Below are 18,091 nucleotides of genomic sequence, written 5' to 3'. Positions count from 1 at the left end.
TTAAAATTATGGCAGGCGTGTACAGACTCCCATTTAACATGAGTCTGAATGTGATTGCTTAATTCTTAACAGCTACATCCCCAGTTATAAAAGAGGGTGTGCACACTTATGCAACCACATTATTTAAATTTTTACTTCACCCCCTTAAAGATTTCATTTAGTTTTTCAATTGAGTTGTACAATTTATAGGTCACATTAAAAAAGGTCAAAAAAAAGTTCAGAAATGATCTTTGGCTCATTTTATCATCACAGAAACCTGACATTTTAACAGGGGTGGGTAGTCTTTATATCCACTGTATGTACACATTAGCCGTCTATTTTTGTATCGACTAATCACTTTGTTCCCTCTGCTTGTGCATCAGATGCCCAGGCTGAGCTGCCCAGGTATGAGGCAGGCTCATTTATTGGCTACTTGGCCCAAAACAAATATTTTGTGCAGATGGGAAAATGCGTTTGGATTCATGACTTTAAAAACGTAACTAAAATAGTTCTAAACGCCATCTTAATATTAAACTGCTAGAGTACTGTATACAGTAATACACTGCCAGTGCGTAACAGCAGAGCAAGAAGCAGAGTTGGCTTTGTAATGAGCAAATATTAGAAACTATATACTGATGGGGGAAAAAAAAAACGAAAAAGAAAACTAGGAATGGGGAACACACAGTGCAAAACGAACCTTAAAGGGTTATTACACTTTCAGAGCAGAACCTTTAATTGTTTTTGCAACCTGTAGGAAAAATGACAAAGTAAGGCAGCCCTTAAACAGTACTGACATGGGAATCCCTCCTCCCGAGCAATTGTCTTCTCCCAAAGGGGCATAACCAGAAGAAAATCCGGCAAGCTGGTTGTACCCAAGTAAATTGATCGATCAACTTAGTACATTTAGCCTGCCCATTAATGGTTTGAATCTCGGCCGATTCCTGCTGAACTGGCCAAGATTCAAACCGTGTATGATCGGCCTAAGTATCCCAATTAAAAGGGAGAACTATTTTCCTCCACATAGCCTGCAGTCTCCAGATTTTTAGCTCATTGTGTTGCTGCAAAAGCAACAATGAACTCACAGGAGACAGCTTACTAGCTCAGCCCAATGCACAGACCCTTTTCCGTCTCCAAAAGCTCCTTTTCGTTGGCAGCCAGTGTTAGCGTCTTCAATGGTACAAGCAAAAGCCAGGAGGCTGCAGCTCCAGTTGGGTGGAAACAGCGATCTCTTCAAGTAAAGAAACATTCATTATTTTGCGCAAAGAACAGAGACAATAATAGCTGACATTTGTGTACGGAAAGGGCGGTTAACCAGCGACATCAAATCAGACCTAATCTAGGGTCCAACTTTTTTCTAACTTATGACGTGTCATGACTCATGTTCAATAACAGTCAAGATATCATATGTTAGCAACAAGAACATAATCTGATATTGTCATACAAAAATGTCCCCCCTCACCCCAATTGTGTTCTCTGGTAAAGAAGGAGTCTGGTAAATACAAAAAGTTAAATACTTGGACTATTTCTTTATTCATAATGAAAATTACATTTCCAAGAAAGAAAAAAAAAAAAAATCAACATTTACAAGTAGGTGTTCTTTGCTGTGTGACAATGTTTTCCCTACTATTATCATCATCATACTATTACTGAATATACCGATGTTGGCTTAGGTTGACTTTTTGTTGGATATAAACTATCTACAAGTTTAGTCACGGTCATCAAAATCAAAAAAGGTGGCTTTCTTTTGAAGTATACAAATCTACATAAACCAGTTACCCCAACAAAATAACCATGAACAACAAATCAGGAGGCCCAAACCCAATGAGTACGTCATTAATTCTTGTCCTTTTAAAAAGCTTTTTGCTAGGAAAACAACTAAATTACAAAAGTAACATCAGACAACCAGAGTCAACATGAGTATTAAGATTCTTTTTTTTTTTTTTGAGAAATAACTCTCCAAAACATGGACAAAACTAGATGAAAAAGCTGGGGGGAAAAAATAACACGAAAACTTGCAGTTGCAGCTGTTAAAGGTTGTATGTAGACAAAGGAAAATAAAATAAAATATAGGGAAAAGTTAGTTTACTCGATACAGGACTTCACAAAAGATAGATCACATCCAAGTAAAAATAGGACAATATTCTTGCGGAATTTGAAAAGCACACTCAGAATCAGCCAATTATTCAACTATTTTTTTTTTTTTTTTTACATTATAACATAACAACAACATGTATGTACAGCTGTGTCAGACTTTAAACTGCATCAATTTACAATAGAAACATATTTACAGGCAGCTGGAACTGCAACACTACCAGAAGTTTCCATAGTGCAAGGCACTGCAAATCTCTCTGGCAGTGGAGGGATTACACAAAAACAATATCTAAAATGCCTTAAAAACAGCTTTTGCGTATTTTTTTTTTACGTTGGTTGTAAAGATGTTACCTGTATGTCAAAAACTTTACAGAAAGCATATACTTTTGATTCTTGAAGAGAATCCTTACTTAAGCAAAGGCCATCTCAATCCTAGCAATGCAGGACTATCTTGACACAGGACAAAGCAGAGGGTTAATAACTTTATACATTTGTGCAGTGCCAAGTCAAAGCAATTGTACAATTCGCTGGCGACCTCTACAGTGGATGGCAGCCTTTCTCAACCAGGGTTCTGTGGTACACTAGGGGTTCCTCCAGAGGTTGCTAGTGGTCCCAAGACCACTAGCCACTAGAAGGTTGCAAGAACTAAATGCTTACGCTGAAGTATGCAACCAGCAAGACAAATTACCTTATTACCCATTTGTAAGGTGAGCATTATTTTCACTGATCATCATTTGAGGAGTATCCTCCCACTGACCACAAATGTAAGGAGCATTCATACTACTGGCCAATGTAATTTGGCCCTTCTCCAAATGACCACCATGGCAAAGTGGTCCTTCCTCTACTGACCACAAATCTAATGAGCCCCTTTGCTACTGACCACCAAATAATGTTGCTGACCAACAATGTAAGGAGGCACTTCTTCATGGACCACCAATCTAAGGGGGAAGACCAGGTTTAATTCCATTATTTTTACTGAAAACTTTTTTTTCTACAGATGAGCCAATACACCTTTAATTTGAAAATTTCCTCCATGTCAAAACAGTTGAGAAAGGCTGGTTCAAGGAATAAGGGGACTGTATTTGTTGGCAGTATAATATCTTATAGCTTGATTTTAATACACAATTGGAAAGTTGATTCTGCATGCTCCTTGCATTGAAAAGGCTTAATCATTTTGAGTGTCAGAATTTTACTGTCTTTAAATAAAAAGGTAACACGGATGTGTGAAAACTACATTAAACAAAATTAGATTTCAGCATTTAAAAAGGCCACGGAACCCTTGACTATTACAGCATTCTGAAGCTGAAGTAGCTTTACCCCCTATAGTTGGTCAGTTTCCTCCGGAAAACCAAAGATGTTAAATTAGGTAGAAGATGACTTTATTCTAACAAGCTGTCTATTTTTCCTCTTTTTCATGGCAATTAGGTTAACTATTCCCTTACTTTGAAAGACTTCATGATTTTTCAGGTGAACATTAGCGGTATTCTGTAGATCTTCAATTTCAAACAAGAAACGAGAACTTGTGGTGGCCAATTAGAACATTAAAGTTTTTTTCCCAAAACATTGTTTAAGCTGACCTAGTAACACTGGGACATTTTTTTCCCTCAAATTATAACCTTTAAGGTCTTCCAATAACGAATTTAGATTAGTTTTTTCCACTCAACTTTAAACTGTGCAACTATCGGCAATATTTTGTGAAAATCAATATTGCTACAAAGTTTGACACTTGAGAAAGGTGGCAAGACACTGCCGTCTGACATCAGAGCATTATATAAAGCAGGACTTGCAAAACAAAGTTTAGCGGACAACATGCACAGTAGGAAAAAAAAAAATTGCCTTTCAAAAATCACATTACTTTAAGCTAGAGAGCTGGCGACCATTGGTGCATCCTAAAACATCTTCGTTTTAAAAAGGTTTTTAATTGATAATGCATATTAACACACAGCATGATTTAACCATAGGGCCTGAAGAAAGAATTACAAAAGACCCCTGAAAGGGTCCCAGACACTATGGAATTTTATGGAGCTGCGTACACTGGAGACATTGACACCAATTTTATTCAAATTTCAAATGGTGTCCATAAAGCATGTTTGAAAACTGAAACTCAACTAGAAACAGAAAATTTATTTTTAAAAATGCAGACATGGCTATATACATATAAAGCAAAATAGCTGTCTTTTTCATCAACGCAAAATATAAAATGACAGCACTTTCTAAATTTTAGAGCAAAAAACTATACACTATTAGGAGGAACTCATTTGTCGATCCATGCAAAGCATGAACCTGAACTATTCCATGTACAGGATTATATTCACTCTGGGCGTAGGCACACAAGCATCTGGTGATATAGCAGGTGCCAAAAAAAAGGTCAAACTCCATTTATTCGGATTAAAACGGCAGGTGTGTTAGATTTCGCTTCTATTTAAAGTATTAAAGTCATTATGCCTTTGTTCTGCCTTTTTGGGTATTCAGGGCCACAACAGGTTTACTTGAAGAGCTGTGAAACAAACTTAAAACTTTGCACAGAAAAGAGAAAAAAAATATATATATATTTATATGTCCATTGTTTGTAGAACCATAGTTTCTGCACATCTGGGGCCTGGTTTTCTCTGCTTTTGATGTAGCCGTTAGGAATCAGTCCTTAGTATTCTTTAATGACCAGTTTGCAACCAATCACAACTTACGATCTGGAAGCATTATGTCCATGTGAGGCCATTAAAGAAGGGAGGGTCTCAGCCCATCAGTACGTTGGTTTGGCAACAGGTATATAAGTGTGGTTAATCCACCTTCCTCAAACAATTCTAGAACTGTAAAACAAGAAAACGCCATATAGCAAAGCTGGATTTATAAATGTATGAACGACAAATCAATGAAGAAAAATAAAACACTAGGGAGGCATTTCATTTAAGTGCACCTTAGGCTCAGAGATTGTAGAATTTGCCAATATTCAAGAAAAGCTGGATGCTTACTTTGCATCAGCTTCACAGGCTGTTCCATTAGATTATATACATCACAAAGTCCAATTTCTTTGCACTGCTCTATCAAACTTAGTCACTCATTCAGCTGCTCTAACACACCTATGTATGGAGATCATCAACGTTGTATGTGAAAAACTGGTTTATTTGTCAGACGTGAATAAAACTCATACAGCTCTCAGAACTACAAAGCCATGTACACAAGGTTTGATTTAAATGCAGACAATATAATTATGCATGTTACGTACTTTTTTATATGGCAAGTTGCATCACTAAAATTCACACAGCTCAGCATTTTAGATTTAAATCTGCCAACCCCTCAGAAAAAAATTAACAGGCAACTTTTACAATGCTTAGTACATTTATTCACAGGTTTTTTTATTTATTTTTTATCAGTGTGACAAATGCAGGCTACATGCTCTTATACCAGCAAGGAGATCCAGCACACCAGTAACCACCAAATACCTATAATGATAGTTTGTATACCTCACTGGGAAAACTGCTGCACATATACTACATTTCCATCCAAAACAAAACTCCCCAGTGTACTCAGGAATTGGGTTATGAGAAACTGGAAGTGGTTTTGTCTCCATGTGGAGATTTCCGATCAACACATTTACCATACTATGTCCAATGTGGTTCTCCATTGCTGCTATTTGGCAAAGGCAAAACATGCAGGAGATGAGAATGATGGGATGGCCAGACAGGGTCTTAAAGTGGGCCATATTTAAAAGCTTCAATTATACTCCATTTTCAAAAGTTTTGGAACTCCTGCCTTTACACGCAGATGAACTTTAATGGCATCCCAGTCATAGTCTGTAGCGTTCAATATTGAGTTGGCCCATCCTTTGCAGCTATAACAGCTTCAACTCTTCTGGGAAGGCTGTCCACAAGGTTTAGGAGTGTCTATGGGAATGTTTGACTATTCTTCCAGAAGGGTATTTGTGAGATCAGGCACTAATGTGGGCGAGAAGGCCTGGCTCGCAGTCTCCACTCCAATTCATCCCAAATGTGTCACGATTCTGTGTGGGCCAGTCAAGTTCCTCCCCCCAAACTCGCTCATCCACACTATATTGCCAAAATAATTTGGTGGAGGGGGGATTATGGTGTGAAGTTGGGCTTGGCGCCTTAGTTTCAGAACTCTTAAGGCATCAGCATACCAAGACATTTTGGACAATTTCATGTTCCCAACTTCGTGGGAACAGTTTGGGGATGGCCCTTTCCTGTTCCAACATGACTGCGCACCAGTGCACAAAGCAAGGTCCATAAAGACATGGATGAGCGTGTTTGGGGTGAAGGAACTTGACTGGCCTGCACAAAGTCCTGACCTCAAGTAATAGAAAACCTTAGGGATGAATTCAAGCAGAGAATGCAAGCCAGGCTTTCTCATCAAGCATTAGTGACTGACCTTACAAATGGAAGAATGGTCAAATATTCCCATAGACACACACCTAAACCTTGTAGACAACCTTCCCAGAAGAGGTGAAGCCGTTATAGCAGCAAAGGGTGGGCCAACTCAATATTGAACCCTACTGACTAAGACTGGGATGCGTCATTAAAGTTCATGTGCGTGTAAAGGCAGGCACCAATACTTTAAGCAATATAGTGTAGGTTAGCAGTTTTACTGGGGTGGGTGTACAAACAGTAACCATGGAGCTAAAATTTACCTTTCCCGAGATAACGCTGCTTAAAGAGGCTGTAAACCCTCACATATGCCGAGTAAAGTGACTGGCCTCAAGTGATACAAGGAGATGAATCAAATCCTCCTACATAGGAACAGTGAATCCAAATGCTAATCCTCCCTTTTAATCTGACCTTAGCGCAAGAGGGTAACTGAACAGCATTTTCTGCAGGGAAAAACATTTTCAGCCCCATTGTGGCTCTTCATTTATCTATCTCAGTCTGTCAGCATTTAAATATTACACAACAAAAAATGCTTGATTAGGTTATGCCAAAACATCCAAAAGGCATAAAGCAGACTTTCAAACACTGTAAAAAGGACTATTCATACAACCAATACTGATTTTGTGCTCTGAGATGACTTGTTCTATAAAGACACACTGCCATCTTGCCCACTGAAGGTAAAGTGAAAGCATAATCCTGAGCATTAATGGGGGCGGTGACTACTTGATCCAAGAGAGGAGACCCCTTCCATAACATTTTAAGCTCTGTAGATTTTGTTATTGCTGGGTGTTCCGGGTGCCCTTCATTATAATTATAACCAATGTATTTCCGGTTAACTCAGGACCACTTTGGAGTCACTTCATGCATATATCTGTTAAATGTTATTTACTGCTCTGTGTATGCTGGATAGTTTAAATAAAGAATTTTGAAAAAAAAATAAAAGTGAAAGCATAAATCCCAATCTTGACAACTTCATTTTCACCAGTGCTCTATTTCGCTGACCCTTTCCGCTGTTACAGCCAAATAGAAATTATTGAGTTTCAGCTGGTGTGAGAAATTTGAGGCAATGTTGTAGCCACACTCTTATTTCAGTTCTAGGGCAGAGAAGCTTGGCCAGAGAGGAGATCAAAATTTCCTCCATACCCAGAAACAATGGGTATTCTTAAAGCGGGGGTTCACCCTATCAACGAAAAAAAAAAAACATTTTTTTCTTTTACCATCGAGACAGGCATTGTAGCGCGAGCTACAGTATGCCTGTCCCAAATTTTTTACCCCCGTACTCACCTTGTACGCGTAGTTCGAAGATACCGGGGAATGGGCGTGCCTATGGAGACGGAGGATGATTGACGGCCGGCTCTGGCGCGTCACGCTTCTCCGGAAATAGCCGAAATAGGCTTGGCTCTTCACAACGCCTGCGCATAGCCTGTGCGCAGGCGCCGTGAAGAGCCGAGACCTACTCGGGCTGTCTTCGGGGAGAGTGACGTGCCAGGGCCGGCCGTCAATCATCCTCCCTCTCCATAGGCACGCCCATTCCCCGCGGGAGCCAAAATCTACGATGTCCGATTACAAGGTGAGTCCGGGATTAAAAAAATCGGGACAGGCATACTGTAGCTCGCGCTACAATGCCTGTCTCGATGGAAAAATCAAGCCAGTGAGGGTGAACTACCGCTTTAATGTAGCAAACCAGAAGGAGCCATGAGGGAGCACTGGAGCGGTGAATATAAGGTGATAGGGAGGCTTTATACATAAGACAATGTAACAGGTTCTTTTTAAGGAAAACTGGATTTAGGCAACTAAACAAAAAATTGTTACTAAAACAATTATAGCTGTATAAAAAAGAAAAAATCATGTATCTCTTACCTGTGAGGGACCTGTGTTGGTGAAAACGTCATCCTTGATCTCCTCGCTCTTTTTATCCACAGGAACCCATTCACCGTACACTTTATCCTCCTTTTTCCTGTGCTGAGATCCTGAAGATACTGGAAACTCCTTGGTCAAAGTTACCTGAGTTTTCGGAGCTGGCTTCAAGCTGGGATTCTAATGAAAAGCAAAAGAAAAAGAATCTTAGTTTAGCAACAAAGTTACCATCGGGAATGAGGCCACAAAACTGAAATCACAAATCTGTGCATCACCAAAACCCTGGGATCAATTTTCACACACATTAGAATGAAGGATAAACATAGGAGTATGAATACAGTTGCTCAACTAATATTCTTAAGATCCTTTAAAGTGGCATTAAACTGAAAAGCAAACATTTTATTACAGCTTACCAATTTTTAGATGTAATGGCTGCATTTGTTTTCTTTTTTTAGGCACCATTTTCACCTGGTGATCCTACCAGTAAGCAAAACAATTTGCTGCACCTGCTTAAAATGTGTTAGCTGGAGCTTGGCTTACATTTTTTAGGGTATCTGCTAGTCCAGGGGTCTTCAAACTAGCTTGTCTGGCACCTTTAGACTTTAAGGGGCCAGACAAGCTAGTTCATGCGGAGCGCAGGCACCACCTACTGTTCCTTCTGTTATAGCTTTAGCGGTTTACATTACATATTGTAATTTCCTAGAATGTGTTAATAAAGTTGTAAGGAACTGGTGCATTCTAGGAGAATTTTCTAGAGAAAGTCAGCCGCCCTTTTAAGAATCCACAAGACAGTAAGGTCGTTTCTTTAATCACTCACCATCACCTTTCAGCGAGTTTAAAAAGTAAGTTATTGTTATCCCATTCTGTTAGAGTATTATTTCTTTATTATATGCAATATACCGATTGAGATTTGTTTTTATCAATTTGAAGTTTCACCTGGCTCGTTCTAAAGAATATAAGATCAAAGAAATATGGTATTTGAAGTTTATGGAGCGGGAAGGTTTAGCTCTGTCCCAAAGACAGAACAACTGGTGTCAGTTGGAGGAATAGTACCCCATCATAGGCGTTAATGAGAAAAATAGCCTGCCATTGTTGATGTCAGTGGCAGGTATTATGCCCCATTATTAGTGTCAGTGTGAGGAATAGCATCTTGTATCAGTGAGAAAAAAAGTACCCCAAGGGCCGGAAAAAAGGCAAGCAAAGGACCGCTCTGGCCCCCAAGGTGCTAGTCCATCTAACATTCTCTTTCCCCAGATTGCCAGAGCTGCTGCCCAAAGGTGTATGCTGCTCCTTTATCCAGAGTGTAGGCACCCTAATAAAAAAGGAGGCGTGTTACTGGACAGATCAGTGAAAACAAGGGGGATAAAAGCCTTAAAAAAAAAAAAGAGAAAAGTAATGCAGCCACCACATCAAATGATTGGTAAGCCGTAATACATTACATTTTGGTTTAGGGTTTAATACCACTTTAATGCTACTAAATATATTGGGCATGAGTCATACAACAGAGTAATAAGGCAACAACTAAAAAACAGGATCTGTTTCTTGGGAGAACAGTACATGACATAGGTACAGTGCTAAATGACTTGTTCTATGCAGCTAATGTCAAGTGAGTGGACACTGGCAATCAATTGGGACCCCATATAACACCTCCCACACTCCCAGCAAGACTCAGATTTTTTACCAAGCATTACGAGGATACAAAGCCAAATAGGTGAAGGCGCCGTTTCAGGAAACAGATTTTATAGTCAAGTCAAAAATCATACAAAAAGCAATACAAAAAAAATGAGTTGGGCAACACAGCAAAAAGGCCCATTTAACAGAGGGTTAGGGACCCGAATGTGGACAGCAGTCTATTACTTTGGGGCTGGTGTCACCACCTAGAAAAACTTGCAAATCCTGAAACAGAGAACTATTTGGCAGCCTGGAAATCCCCAATACCAAATACTGAAAAGCCCAAGAGGCACCCACAGATCTAGTTGTGTATGCCTTGACAGGAAAGGAGGTGACCTTATTCTGCACACTAAAACTATTACCTGTCTAATCTACCTGACAATAGTGGAACGAGAAGCAGGTGGTCCCAGCAAGAGCGTCATCAAAAAGGTTATCTGACTTCTTGAAGGAGGCCATGACAAAAAAAAAAACTTGAACAGCACAGACCATGTTTTTTTTTTTTTTTTTTTTTAAATTGTTTTTATTCAGATTTTCAAACAATACAACAAAAAGACATTAGACAAATACACAGCTCATATGCATATACCATGAATCAATTTGCATGTCATCATAGATTTCATCCATGTGCTACACTTGACAGATGAATACCGGCAGGGGGGGGGGGGTAAAGAGCGCCCCCCCACCCCTATCATACTCCCTCGACGCGCCGGTGCACCAGTCGGCACATTAGTAGAAGGGCATTGTCTAGGCCCCTAGAGCAAGCACGTCAGTCACCTCAGGTATTCAGCCAGCAGTTTCAGATTCAGCCAGCCAGGCTCGCCATATTTTGTCGTATTTCTGGGGGCACCCTCGATTAATGTATGTGTCCTTATACAGGGTGTAACGGACACATGCATGCTGCCGAGACAGTTATAATCTTCGTGCAGGGGGACTACAAGGAACTGCATGGCTTGTCACAAGTGGATGTACCACAGTGTATTCTGAGCTCAAAGGGTTAATTGGACAAGTTTCTTTTCATTGTTGAATGCTAATGTTCCCTTCGCATAGATAATGAACTCTCTTTTGTGTGCAGGTAAACAGCCCCCCTGTGAGGTGTATGCTGATGGGGATTATGTGTGAGTGATAATTGTTTTAAAGGTTAATTGAATTCTATGTGCCTGGCCAGGAAATGTTAAGTGGGGTGAGGTGCCGAAGCGGCTAGAAACTGGCCAAGTGATTAATTCAAGGAGATGTCATTGTTCTTGTAACAGTTGTAACCAGATATAAGCAGGTGAAATATGCCAAATAAAGTCAGTCTGCTTGACTCTGCAAACGTAGCACGTCTCGTTTCTTGAGGGGGCGTTCGATGGGATATACCGGCGGTACCTGCATATCGCAGCTTGCCAGGGAAAAGGACGTCTCCAACGGCTGAGACCCTCAAACGAGAGGGTAGCCGTTACACAGGGGAAGGCTGGTGTTCACCAGGCGTCTCCACTGCACCAGGGAGGGGGGTGTAGGCTTCTTCCAATGCATGGCAATGTTTTTTCGGGCATAAAAAAGCAGTAGGCTGATCAATGTGCGTTTAGCAGAGGACTGAACTATATTCTCAACAATACCCAGGAGACACACCTCCATTGCTAATGGCAGCTGAACTGCCGCAATCTTATTGACCGTGTTCAGTATCTCTTCCCAGTACTGTTTTACTGCGGGGCATCGCCAAAAAATGTGGGAGAAGTCACCTGGGGAGGCACTACATCTCCAACATTCCGGGGGATGAGCAGGGTTCATTTTGTGAAGTCTATACGGGGTGAAATAAGCTCTGTGGACAATCTTAAACTGTACTAGTCTGTCACGGATGGAGACCAGAGCGCGGAAGGGGAGATCCCACACATCGTCCCAGTCATCAGCATCCAACGTGGGAATATCGCTCTGCCACCTGGACCGCAGCCCATCCAGAGGAGGAAGAGACACAAAGATCAGGTAAGAGTACAGGCGCGAAGTAGGCTTCGCCTCACAGCAGAACCTAAGTGTTCTCTCCAACTCCGACTGGGCCACGATGCAGGACGACAGCGGGAACTGTGCCGCGAACGCATGCGCCACCTGGTGGTATCGGAAGAGATAGTGCGGGGGCAAATTAAATGTTGATTCAAGCTCTGCGAAAGGTATTAGTTTGTTTTGCGAGACGATGTGCGAAACCAATTTGATACCGCACCTCGACCACGCAACGGGGTCTAGAAGTTTATAGAAATGGGCTAGGGTTGGATTCCCCCAAATGGGGGCATTGGGAGAGACCTCAGTGGGTTTGCACTTCCCGATGGCCAGTCCCGTCTTCCACACCTGGATAGTGGTAAGCATGGAAGGGGTCAAGGGGTACGGCGCGCGGGGGCCACGGAACAGCAAAAACTGAAGGGCCTCCAGCGAACCGACCACCGAGGCCTCTAGGGCAGTAGAGGTGTTAGTCCCATCCGGTCGTAGCCACCAGGCCGCGGTCACCAATTGAGTTGCTAGGAAGTATTTGTGACAGTCGGGGAACGCCATTCCCCCCTGCGTTCGCGGCCTCATCAGAGTCGCAAGTTTGTATCTGGGTGGAGAGGGGCCCCAGATAAAGGAGGAGAAAATCTGGTTTAGTTTACTGAAAAAGGATTTAGGTATCCACTGCGGGGAATGGCGGAAGAGGTATATCAGCTTGGGAACTATCTTCATCTTAATGAGGTTTACCCTCCCCCATACTGACAGCGGAAGATTACTCCATGCCTTAAGCCTGGACTGGGCTTCTAGCAGGACCGGGGACAGATTTAGCGATATGTAATCAGAAGCCGAAGCAGAGACCTGTACACCCAGGTATTTAAAGGAGCTAACCCAGCACAGAGGGCTATTAGGTTGGGAGGTAGATCTGGCCGCCTGGTCAATCGGGAAAAGCAGCGACTTGGACCAATTCACCCTGAGTCCAGTGACCACGGCGAATGTGTCCAGCACGGTCAATGCACCCTGCAGCGACGGACCCGCGTCATTCAGGAACAGTAACATGTCATCCGCGTACAGGGCCACCCTCTCCTCCAGCAAGCCGACACGAAGACCTCTAATAAGCGGTGAGGAGCGTAGAGCTTCCGCCACCGGTTCAATGGCAAGGGCAAATAGGGCCGGAGAAAGAGGACAACCCTGTCGCGTTCCCCGGAAGAGCCTGAAGGGGGCTGATAAGCCACCGCCCAGGCGCACCGAGGAGGTGGGGGCCTTGTAGATCACCTGAAGCCATTTGATAAACAGTAGCGGAAAACCCATCCTACGCAAGGTTTCCCATAAGAAGGGCCACTCGACAGTGTCGAATGCCTTTTCGACGTCTAGTGAGGCCACAGTCCTCGTCCCTATATTAATGTGTTGAGTGTGTATGTTGGTGAAAAGTCTCCTGAGGTTAACGTCCGTGGACCTTCGGGGCATAAAACCAGTCTGGTCCGAGTCTATCACCGTGGGCAGCATGGGGTATAGCCGAAGGGCAAGGAGTTTAGTCAGGATTTTGAAGTCTGTATTGAGCAGGGCAATAGGTCTGTAGGAGGCACAGGTAGTTGGATCTTTGGGAGGCTTATAGATCAATGTCAAGTGGGCGTGGTACATGGAAGCGGGGAGACTGCCGTCCGTCATGGATGATGTATATAGCTGGGCCAACAAGGGGGCCAAAAGGCCCACATGTGCTCGGTAAAAATCTAACGGGAGTCCATCCGGCCCAGGCGCTTTGCCCGGTGGGAAGAATTGGATGGCCTTCTGCACCTCCAAAGCTCTGAATGGTTGAACCAAAGCCTCCCTCTCCTCATCTGATAACCAGCCTAGCGCTAATGAGTCCATCAAAGTAGTCCGTGTCTCAGGTCGAAAGTCAGCGGGCAGTCCAGAGGAGTATAAAGTCCTGTAAAATTCGCTAAAGGTCTGGAGGATCTCCTGGGGAGAGGACACGTTGCCACCCACAGGCGTCCGAAGGAGAGAGATTGTCGTAAGGGGGTGATCATGCTGGGCCATCATGGCCAACAGGCGGCCATTCCGGTCCCCCTGCTCAAAAGCACGTTGTTTGTTTTTGTGGAGCTCGAGGCGAGTTGCCTCTGCCACATGTAGATGTAGGTCTCTTTGGGCCGCCATCATTTGATCAAAGTGGTCCGTGGTGGGGTCCAAGTTGTACCTGTCAGTGTTGTCAGTAATTAATTGCTCTAGTTCTCGAGTCTGAGCTGAATGTTGTTTCTTAACACTAGCTATAGAGGAAATGTATTGCCCTCTGGTGTAGGCCTTAAACGCGTCCCACACAACTTCTGGAGAGGCAGTACCTGTGTTACGTTCCCAAAATTCAGTTAGCAAGGGGGGCATGGCGTCAGTTATGTCTGGATGAGTGACCCATTGCGCGCCCAACCGCCAAAGCGCAGCGCTGCGCAGTGCCGGAGAGCGAAGCACTACCACCAAGGGGCTGTGGTCCGACAGACCGCTCGGAAGATAGTCCGCCCCCAACACATCCGCTAACAGTGCGGGGTTGGAGAAGGCCAGGTCTATCCGGGATGCGGTCTTGTAGGAGGTCGAGAAGCACGAGTAGGCCCTCACCCCAGGGTGCTTCCACCTCCAGACCTCCTCCAAACCCACCGCCTGAGCCCAGGCAGGTAGGTCCGTACATCGATGTTTAGATGGCGTCGGTCTGTCCAGGTCATGGGACAGAATGGCGTTGAAGTCTCCCATCACCAACACCTTTCCAGGGCAGAAGGGCGTAATCTTGTCCACAACCTCATATAACAAGTCTGGTGAAAAGGGAGGGGGGATGTACAGGTTTACAATAATATACCTCTGTGCCCAAAGCGTGAAGACCAGTATCACATATTTACCTTGGGGGTCCAGCCGGACCTCCTCAATCACACAAGGGAAATTTTTGTGAATAAGGATTGACACCCCCCTGGCATACGTGGAGTAGGTAGCATGTAATGCCCTTTGTACCCAAGGTTTCTTCAGAGTCAGGATCTTGCTGCCCATGAGATGGGTTTCTTGGAGTAAGATAAGCTGGGGCGAGTGAGCCTTTAAATATTGGAAGAGGGTGGAGCGCTTAAATTTAGAGTTGAGGCCTCTAACATTCCAGGAGAGAATGGTAAAGGAATCAGGTGAGCGGTCAGCCATCTAGTAAAGGGGGCAGGAAATAGGGGGGATGACCAACTGGACATACCCCGGCGCACCCCAGGAGCAGCAAGATCCCAAGCACACAGTATTGTATACCATAAACATTCGAACATGACATATTTAGAAAATAGCAGGCATAGAGCTGAGCGAATACAAACAACATTAAACAAAACCAAATACCCAGGCACTGAGTACCTATCCTACTATGTCCCGGCTCCCTAACAACGGTCAGGAGGGCGGGAATAGTTTTACCCCAAAAACAGATATTAAACAGTGTAACTAAGCCCCTAAAAACTGGGGGCTCTACACAGTAGACGCCAGGTCGTCCACATCGGTACTCGGACAGCTGGCGTTTCAGCGACCAACGGTCAGAGTCCAAGTTCCGGCTAGCAAAGGGGGACATGATGGAGAAAAAAAGGAAAACAGACATAAACAAAATGGGGGAGACCAAAAAACACAGGGGAGGGGGGGGCGGCAGTCCTGGAGTGCCGACACACTTGCAGGTCGGGGTGGCGTGCATCCTAGTTCGTGGACTGAGCATCACACCTCCTACCAACTGTAGAGGGGACCGATTCCCGGTCAGGGCGAAGCATAGTGGCCGGTGCCCAGGGCCGACAGAGGGAAAAACAAATAAAACGATAAAGGCCGAGGGGCAAGTGCACCGGCATGTGGGGGGGCAGAAGGAAAGTTCCGGATCATGGGCCAGATAACAGGCAACTTCAAAGGGAACATGACGTTTCTGCACACCCAGCAGTGGAGGGGGAGAGGAGGGGGGCAAGGCAGCGGCTACCACAGCTAGTACCCAGCAGCTAAGGGGCAGACAAGGGGCAGACAAGGATTTCTCATGGAGTAAAAGTAAACATGGCGCCGTGCCAGTGGGCCAAACTGGGGGAGGCGGGTGGCCCGCATGGAGTAAACTTGGTAAAAGACAGTGCAAAAAAAACGGGGGAGGTACTTGCCATAGGGTGAGGGCCCTCACCGGCTCTCCAGCCACGCCATACCCGCCCCCGGGTCCATGAAGAAGCGGGTACGATCGCCGTCAATCACACGTAGCTTGCTGGGATAGAGTAGGCTAAATTTGAGACCTTGATCCCGCAGGCATCTTCTCACCTCAGTAAAGGAGCGGCGTTGGTGCTGTACTTCTGGGGAGTAGTCGGGGAAGAGCATGATCCTTGCTCCATTGTAGAGGAGATCCCGTTTTTCCCTGGCGGCAGCAAGGATTCGATCCCTATCTCTGTAATTGAGCAGCCAAAGTAGGAAAGGCCGAGGAGGGGCTCCAGGGATCGGAGGCTTGGGGGGGACCCTGTGGGCCCTCTCAACCACAAACGTGGGCGGCATGGGAGGCAGGCCCAAGAGGGAGATCAGGAAGGCTTCGGTAAATTCTGCAGGCCTGAGGCCCTCCGCCTTCTCAGGAAGGCCCAGGACCCTGACATTATTCCTCCTGAGGCGATTTTCGGTGTCAATGGATTTCTCCTGTAGGGCTTTGACCTGGATTTGCAGTGCATGTAGGTCCCTGGAATCTGCCCTTGTAGAGTCCTCCAGCTGCGATATGCGGCCCTCCGCCTCCACGAACCGGGCCCTAAATTTGTCCATGTCGTGGCGGATAAGACTGACATCCGCCACTAAGTGGTCAATCTTGACCATCACCGAGTCCCGACCCTCCTTGATGGCCGCCAGGAGTTTGGCATGCGATGCGGCGTGGGATGCAGGTGGATCGAGGGAGGCTGGAGTGCTGCCCGACATCTCCTGTGCTGGGAGCCTCGTGGGCAAGATGGCCGCCGCGACCCTGTCACCGATCCCGGTGGAGGAACGGAGCTTGCCCGGAGATAACGGAGGAGCCCTCGGGGTGCCGGGAGCCTTCTTTCGCCCCAGGGTGTCAGAGAGGTGGTTGCTGGAAGCAGGAATCGGCGCTGGAAACAAGGCAGGATTCTGGTAGGAGCGGAGCTCAGTCAGCACACGTCTGCTCCTGTTCACATCCCGGCCACGCCCCGACCATGTTTAAATGATGTAGAGAAACCACCATTGGGTATTTAGTATCTGGACAAAAAAAAGAGACAGCAGGGCAAGGATAAGGTAAAAGAAAAGACCACCTTGTGTGTCACAAAATATCTGTGGTGAGTGATGCAAGCATACCACCACACAAACAACTTCACCAGGGAGAGTCAAGTGGTCACAGGAAGAGGATAGCGAAGATATGACCATTAAAAAGAGCTCAAAGTCAAATGCTGATCCAGATCTGGCTGAAGAAAAGGATACATCCAACCGATCATCATGAATGATGGGGCATCATCTGTTTACACCAAGCAAGCTTTCCAGGTAGGAAGGCAGACCTTCGGTAAAATGGATTTTGTAGCATGGAGAAGCCTAGGAAGGATGTAGTTTGACAAGCCTCCATTCCTTAGAAACTGGGCTTCAATAGTCAAGTCATGAAAGCCAGTGACCGAGAAGTAGGAAGGAGGGCAGTCCTTGAGACTCATGCCGCGTACACACCATCACTTTATGTGATGGAAAAAAACGACATTTTCTGTGAAGTAAAAAACGACGTTTTTTGAAACTTCAATTTTCAAAAACGACGTTGCCTACACACCATCGTTTTTTCACAATGCTCTAGCAAAGCGAGGTTACGTTCACCACTTTTTTCCATTGAAGCTTGCTTCATAACTAGCTTCTGGGCATGCGCGGGTTTAAAAACGTTTTAAACGTCGTTTTTTGCTACACACGGTCGATTTTTGTGAAACAAAAAACAACGTTTTGAAAAGACAAAAAATTGAAACATGCTTCAATTTTTTTTGGTCGTTTTTCACAAGACCTAAAACAACGTTTTCCCCCCCACACGGTCATTTTAATTGACGTTTTTCAAAACGTCGTTTTTTTATCACATAAAGTGATGGTGTGTACGCGGCATGAGGTTCTGGGACTTCTGCAAGCGGAGAGAGTTTTTATCATGAGTGAGAGAACATCCGAGAGTCAATTTTATTACACAAGATACACTAAAACGCCCT

At 44.5% G+C, this 18,091-nt stretch overlaps 1 protein-coding gene across 17 annotated transcripts in view; it reads right to left on the bottom strand.

Annotated features, from left to right (window-relative positions):
* SON (SON DNA and RNA binding protein) overlaps positions 1 to 18,091 on the bottom strand; it is a 182,819-nt gene that overhangs the window by 55,371 nt on the left and 109,357 nt on the right. For 16 of the 17 annotated variants that reach the window (XR_005747146.1, XR_005747145.1, XR_005747147.1 and 13 more), the window contains one exon: positions 8,310 to 8,486. Coding sequence is in view for 12 of the 17 variants with exons in the window: in XM_040338922.1 (XP_040194856.1) it covers positions 8,310 to 8,486 (177 nt within the window). In the remaining 5 variants the exon portion in view is untranslated. Of the gene's footprint in view, positions 1 to 1,485; positions 4,878 to 8,309; positions 8,487 to 18,091 lie in introns of those variants that run through there. The other variant, XM_040338931.1, reaches the window with a different exon arrangement.

This window comes from Rana temporaria, chromosome 2 (genome assembly GCF_905171775.1).
Source record: "Rana temporaria chromosome 2, aRanTem1.1, whole genome shotgun sequence".
NCBI classification, from domain to species: domain Eukaryota; kingdom Metazoa; phylum Chordata; class Amphibia; order Anura; family Ranidae; genus Rana; species Rana temporaria.
This window is presented reverse-complemented; position numbering and strand designations above follow the sequence as displayed.